This window comes from Apaloderma vittatum, unplaced genomic scaffold (genome assembly GCF_000703405.1).
Source record: "Apaloderma vittatum isolate BGI_N311 unplaced genomic scaffold, ASM70340v1 scaffold27647, whole genome shotgun sequence".
NCBI lineage: Eukaryota > Metazoa > Chordata > Aves > Trogoniformes > Trogonidae > Apaloderma > Apaloderma vittatum.
Window position 1 is genome coordinate 1 of NW_009724954.1, and position 6,147 is coordinate 6,147.

Below are 6,147 nucleotides of genomic sequence, written 5' to 3' on the forward strand. Positions count from 1 at the left end.
CGCTGAAAAAGGTTTGAGGGGATGAGGACGGGATCCGTTCTCTGCCACATGCAGAGCTCTGATCCCAGGCTGGATGGACCGGCATGAGATTAAAAATGTGGAGGTAACACTTCACCTGTGGAGGAGTCTATTTAGACTGAGGTTCTTCAACCCAAAACCAAATAAATTTTTATTTGCTCATTTGGATCTTCCCTTTAATGAAGCAAATGTTTTTTCAGAAGAAAGTATTTTTCATTTCATACCACTGCCACACCCTAAAATACTCCAAATTATCTGAAATACCTGATTTTGCAGGAAGCTAAAACATTTTGCTGAACACAAACAGAATCACAATTATAAATGCATAGCAGCGAGCACAAGCATTACCAGCACGCTGTGGGATAAAAGCCCTACTCCTTTACGCCCTGGGTTAGTATCCAACACTTCTGTGATATTAAGGCTGCCCTGAACAAGAGACCATTTACCAGGCCACAGAAACCCATTCCCAATTAGCATCATCCCATGATTAGTTGGTGGGTGACATCTACTGGCAGGCTGTGCAGCGCAGGGGTTCAGCCTGGCCTCCCCGCCCCGGCTCTGCTCAGCTCCAGGCAGCAGGCGCTGTCAGGGACACCCCATCTTTCCTAAGCCACAGTTGAACTTGCTGATTTTCTGTCTGCAAAACAGAACTGTCCCTCAGCCCTGCTTCATGGCATTACTGGGAGTTACTAGAAACAAGTGTCCTTCTGGGCAGAGAAGAAAAACTGTCCACAGTGCTTCTGCGCTGCCACAAGCCCTCCTGAGCCCTCCCTAAGGATCACCTCTATTTTCCAGCAAAACCCTAGTCAGTAAGCACCCAAGTTTTTTCTATAACCTGTTTTCTAATCACAAGTTATTTCACTAACGTTGTTACACATGCCAAAGATCTGAGTCACCTCTCTGCTACGTGAGCTCTAGGCTCATGCACTTAAATAAGACACAGTGATGCAACCCAGGTGGCATTTTCACCTATTTTATTATACACAAAACATGAGCAGGAAATTCTACTGAGGCGGCTGACCACGTCCACGACCAAATCCACCTCTCTGCAACAGAAAAGGAAGAGCAGGCAAGAGACAGCGGCAAATACACAGCAGCAAGAACCACCAACATCACGAAAGAGCTCGCCATCTCTCCTCAACCTTGCATTACTCTGACAAGCACCCCCTGCTCTAACTCTCATGTCTTTGAGACTAGCTACCTGACACAGGTTAACCAGATGAACAAGGCTAAGAACAAAATCAACCCACCCTCGGCAGTTCTGTGAATCATGCCTAAACCTATCCTATTTCTGAAATATAAAATCGTGCGCTTCCTCGAGAGCTCAGCTTGCATCTCACACATGTCCCTGGCTTCCCGTCACAGCGAGGCCATCACGTAGTTTCCCTAACAGGAATGCAGCAAGCGAGCTGGGCATAAAGGGTAACAGTTGCCACCGGAGCCAAACACTGCACTCGGGCTGGCATACCTGAGCAGCACGTATATACAATCTATCCAGTCTGTCCTAATCAAAGCCTCAATAAAGGAAATAAATGCAAATACTCACAAACTGGAATTCAGTGGCTGCTCCAGCACCAGCTTCAGCCTTCTTGTCAGCACCAGCTAAAGAGAGAGACGAATGAGTTACTAACCAAAGAACACCCTTTGCAAGTACAGTGCTCCTGTCTGGAATCAAAGATTAAAATTGAGGCTAAACAGAGTGAAGTAAAATGGTAATTACTGAGACTCTTGGGAGTTACTGAACCCACCCATGAGAAAATCTCACAGTCCACCCCGACAAAATTCCAGTAAAGAATCCTATCCATAAGCAGATACAGATAGAATCTGTTGGGCAAATGCCTAACCTACATCAGACTCTAATTTTCCCCCTTTCTTCTTGAAAGAAAGCCAATACTGAAGATGGTTCTCCCAAAAAGAAAAGCTGCACAAAGAGCAAGGTCAGTCTGATATTCATAGAGCAGCACAACGGACACTCACGTGGAACAGCGCTGCGTCTGTACGTATCCCTGTCAGCTTCTCCCCGAGTGAGACGCGCGGGGCGTTCACCTTCCAGACCTGAAAGCGAAAACAGCAACATCAAATACATCCCTTACCCAGTACCCAAACAACTCATTCCATGGGTGATCTTGCACCTCTAGGTGGAAAAAAAGCCCCCCAGTTAAGCATCAGATCTACCAGCAGAGCTGCCCCTTGGACAACTCAGTGTATACAAACCTAACCGAAAGGTCTATAATAACGAAAACTTCAAGTGTGAAACCTGCTAAGTGCACTAACTTGTACTTGTGTTGAAGTTAAATAATGTGAAAAATGGATTTGCAGCATCGTCTCTGCCCATGTTGTGGCCTTCAAACAAAAGCCAAAAATTAACAATAATAGAAAAAAAACACCAGAGGGAATCTGCCACATCCACACGCTTGTTCACAGCCAAGTCATAAATTGCACGACATTCTGACCCCAACCTAAAACACAGCTACACTATCAGCATCAGAAATCCTCTAACAAGGGACTAGATTGATAAAACCAAGAGCAGATTATCCATGTAACATCAGATTAGTATCAGACAGAACACTCGCAGAAAAGACACAGACGTGGTGGAAGTGCCAGCCTCTGTCCCACTCTTGCAGGGTTCACTTCAAAGGTGACACATGCTCCAGCAATGCCAGGCCAAGGTCTTCAAGCTCAGGGAGCAAGACACATTTAAAGGTGCACCATAACGCACAAGCAGTCTCAAGCATGCCGGAGGGACACGTGCACTTCTACAGGCTTGATTTGTACTATAGGCACTAGTCTAAAACCTGCTTTAGACTAACTGTTTCAGCTTTTTTACCAAGCCTTACTTGAGAAAGTTGGCAGCACTGCATGGAAGTACCAGAAAAATCCCAAGAGGTCAAGCAAGACCTGTAGGCTTGGAGTCTGCATCACCCCCACGAAACACACACCTCTGTGATTCCTAGTCTGCTGCAGCCTCAAGCAGGTCATCCACTGAGAAAAAGCACACAACCAGACAATTTGTGCAGCCCTACCAGCTAACCCTGCCCAAGAGTGAACTGAATGATGTGACCAGTGCTGCACTGAAAAGTCCCGAGATGCTACAAAGTGAAGCTTCCTCAGGGCAGAAACCCTGAGCAAATTTTAGCCAAGAGCCACAAGCCCCACCCTCCCATCGGATATGCAGGGTTTTTAGCTCGCTGGATAAACAGAGCATCTAAAGAATAAATTTCGTAACACCCAAAGCTACTCAGAGATCAAAGAAACCATCACCAGCCTAGTTTCAATGCAATTCTTTCCTTTGAAGCAGATGATGCTACCGTTTTGTTACTCCACAAAAACAAGCGGCAGATGCAGGTGAAGTCCTCAGAGCCTCCAGCCCCAGAGCAGAGCCTGGCACTGGGGGACAGGACATGGTGTAGCTTGGAGGCAGGAAGAGCAGACTCCTACCGTCTACCAAAAAGAGCTTTGCCAGGCAGGATTCCCCTCTCGCAGTGCCAAGTCCTGCTTTAAGAGCAGGATGAAACCCCACAGTATTACTCTTGGTAAACTCAAGAGGCAACTCCACATGTGGCAGACCCGCCATCTCCTGCCTTGAGGGAGAAGAAGCATTTCTTGTTCCCAGAGACCTCTCCACGCTTTTATAACAACCACAGCTGCAGTAAATTCCTCACTCCTTTCTCTCAGTTTCCAGAAGTTTTTATCTCCCCAAAGACCTTCTGGGCAATTTTACAATTCATGTTGTACAATTCATGTGGTGTTTCTTCTCTGCTACTGGATAAGAATCCAGGAAAACTAAGCCGAAGGGATTTCACACAGCATTTCTAAATGCATGCAAGCACGGTAACCACCCTCCCTGTTCTGAATTACTTTGGAACACAGTAACCTTTCCAAAACTGAATCATGGGGCATGGTGGCTTCAGCACATTCACCTCAGGTTCATTTATATATGACTTTGCCCACCAGAAGGATATCAAAAGGGTTCACAAGCCATTCATAGGCCAATATCAAGCATCCACAAGGAAAAACAGTAGCTTCTGCCTTGTGTGAACAAAAGAGGTAGGTTGGTAACCACAACTTTACTTATTGCTATTTGCAGCCAGAGAAGAGTACCTTCTGGAAACACATTTCAGCCACCTGCAGGTGGGTCTACAACAGATTTTCCAAGGAGACGCCTATGCAGAGGGAGCTGCAGGCACCCTGACAGGTTAGCATCAGCAGCACGTCTGTTTGCATAACCTGTATCTCCTTCACTTCGGGGCATGAAAATCTCACTGGGAAAAAAATAAATCTGAACTACAAGCCCAACATAACAAACATATTTGCTGGAAATCTTTCCAAAAGTGAAAGCAGCTTTAAAACTGTGACTTAAGGAGCCAGAACCATGGATGTTCAGCTTTACTGCAGGTGCCACAGCTGAACCCACCGGTGAAGCACACCCAGCACCCAGGCTCAGCATTTCTTTTTCAGTCACTGAATCTCCTGCCCATCTGCAAGTTTGTTCCCTGTCTCAGCCATTCCAGCCAAGGACACTTCACTGGTACACATCAGCCTCGCAGACAGTGCTTCTAAAGATAACTCAGTCAGAGACAAGGTTCTCTGTACCTGCAGGGCCAGACTGGCAGAGCACACATCATCTTTCTGAGAACCAAAGTGAACACTGCAGGCTCTTCCCAAAAAGAACAGTTTTTGAGAAGCCCCAGCAGCTCGAGACACCTCGTCTAGAATCTCAGCCACATCTGGGCACCAATGGGTACCTCAATCCCCAGCATGCAGTTTCAGCACGCCCGCTCTCAGTAATTCCAGTCGCCTGGGTTACTAGAGAAGGTCATAACATCCAAAAAACCACAGGAACTCACAGCAGGCTGTGCTGGAAGCTGACATTCAGCTGACTGTCCATCACACTTAACATGCATCACCTTGGTCCGAGCTTCCTTCTGCTGCCTCAGCAGCCACCTCCCAAACCCCGCTCACCTTTGGGCCGCGGTCTGCCAGTCTCTGGGCGGCTCCGGCGCAAGGTCGCAGGGACGATCTCAGGGGGCAGGTGAAGGTAATCGCGCAGGTACTGGATGCCCTCGTTGGTCAGATACCAGTAAAAATGCCTCCACGCAAACTGCTCTTTCACATAACCACGGGATTTCAGTGACTGGAGAGAGAACTCTGCATTAATTCATTTATGAGCCTTATCACCGCTCAACATCTCCAAAAAAAACCACCTCATCAGATATTTTTACAAGAAGCTTATTGGGGGTATGTGGGGAATGAAGATTTAGAAATGGATAGAAGTTCACATGCACAGGGCAAAATTACAGCATCGTTCTCTTTCTGTGAGAAAATACAAAGCTCCACACACAGAAGTATCTTTGTTTCAAAAACAGAGGCTAGAGATGTGGATCCACAAAATAACCTTCTATTGACTGTGGGGAAAAAGAAATTGAAGAGGAAACACCAAAAAATCAGGAAAAAGGGAAAGCAACTGCAAACAGGAAAGGACTGGCAAACGCAGGGCAATGTTTATCTGATAACAGCAACCACCTCGCGTGCCTCGATCCTGGCTGGCTGACCCCGCGGCCCACCCTGGCCCCCGCACCTGCATGGCTTTCATGACATGAAGGTTGGGCACGTTCTTGTCGACAAGCTCGGGGTGCTTCGGCATGTGGACATCTTTCTTGGCCACCATCACTCCCTCCTTAAAAAGGAGTTCGTAGATGGCAATTCGGTTCTTCTTGGGCATCAACATCTAAACAAGAGAGAAGCGGTGGGCAGTAAGCACCGCTGGTTTAAAGTCAATGTGTTCAGGAGTCTAACAGAGGTCATAAAATAACAGCAGTGCTGGTTTATATGAGAAGCCTCACACTTGGATAATGCTCCTCAGACCACCGTCTCCTCTCAGAACTTCCTGAACTACTTTTCAACACCCAGGTCACTCGGCATCCCTTCTCACTGCTTTCCTGTGAAGGAAATCCGAGGGGTACAAACTTTCGACCATTAGCACTCACAGGTTAAGCTACCTGACGTCAGCCAAAACAAGAGGTGGGCGGGGCAGGGGCAGGTCAAAGCAAGGCGCGTTTAGGCTCTGCCGCCCGTGTCGGAGGCCAAAGAACACTTTTAATTCGAACTGAACTCCGGAGCTCCCCGTTC

At 47.2% G+C, this 6,147-nt stretch overlaps 1 protein-coding gene across 1 annotated transcript; it reads right to left on the bottom strand.

Annotated features, from left to right (window-relative positions):
- Positions 1-975: 975 nt before the first annotated feature.
- Positions 976-5,753, bottom strand: RPS10 (ribosomal protein S10). The gene is made up of 5 exons (XM_009872735.1): positions 5,597-5,753; positions 4,981-5,152; positions 1,996-2,073; positions 1,565-1,620; positions 976-1,064 (listed from the first exon to the last, which is right to left on the bottom strand). Exons 1-5 carry the CDS (start codon positions 5,744-5,746, stop codon positions 1,023-1,025), a joined length of 498 nt encoding a protein of 165 aa, XP_009871037.1. The 5' UTR covers positions 5,747-5,753; the 3' UTR covers positions 976-1,022.
- Between the last annotated feature and the right edge of the window lie 394 nt (positions 5,754-6,147).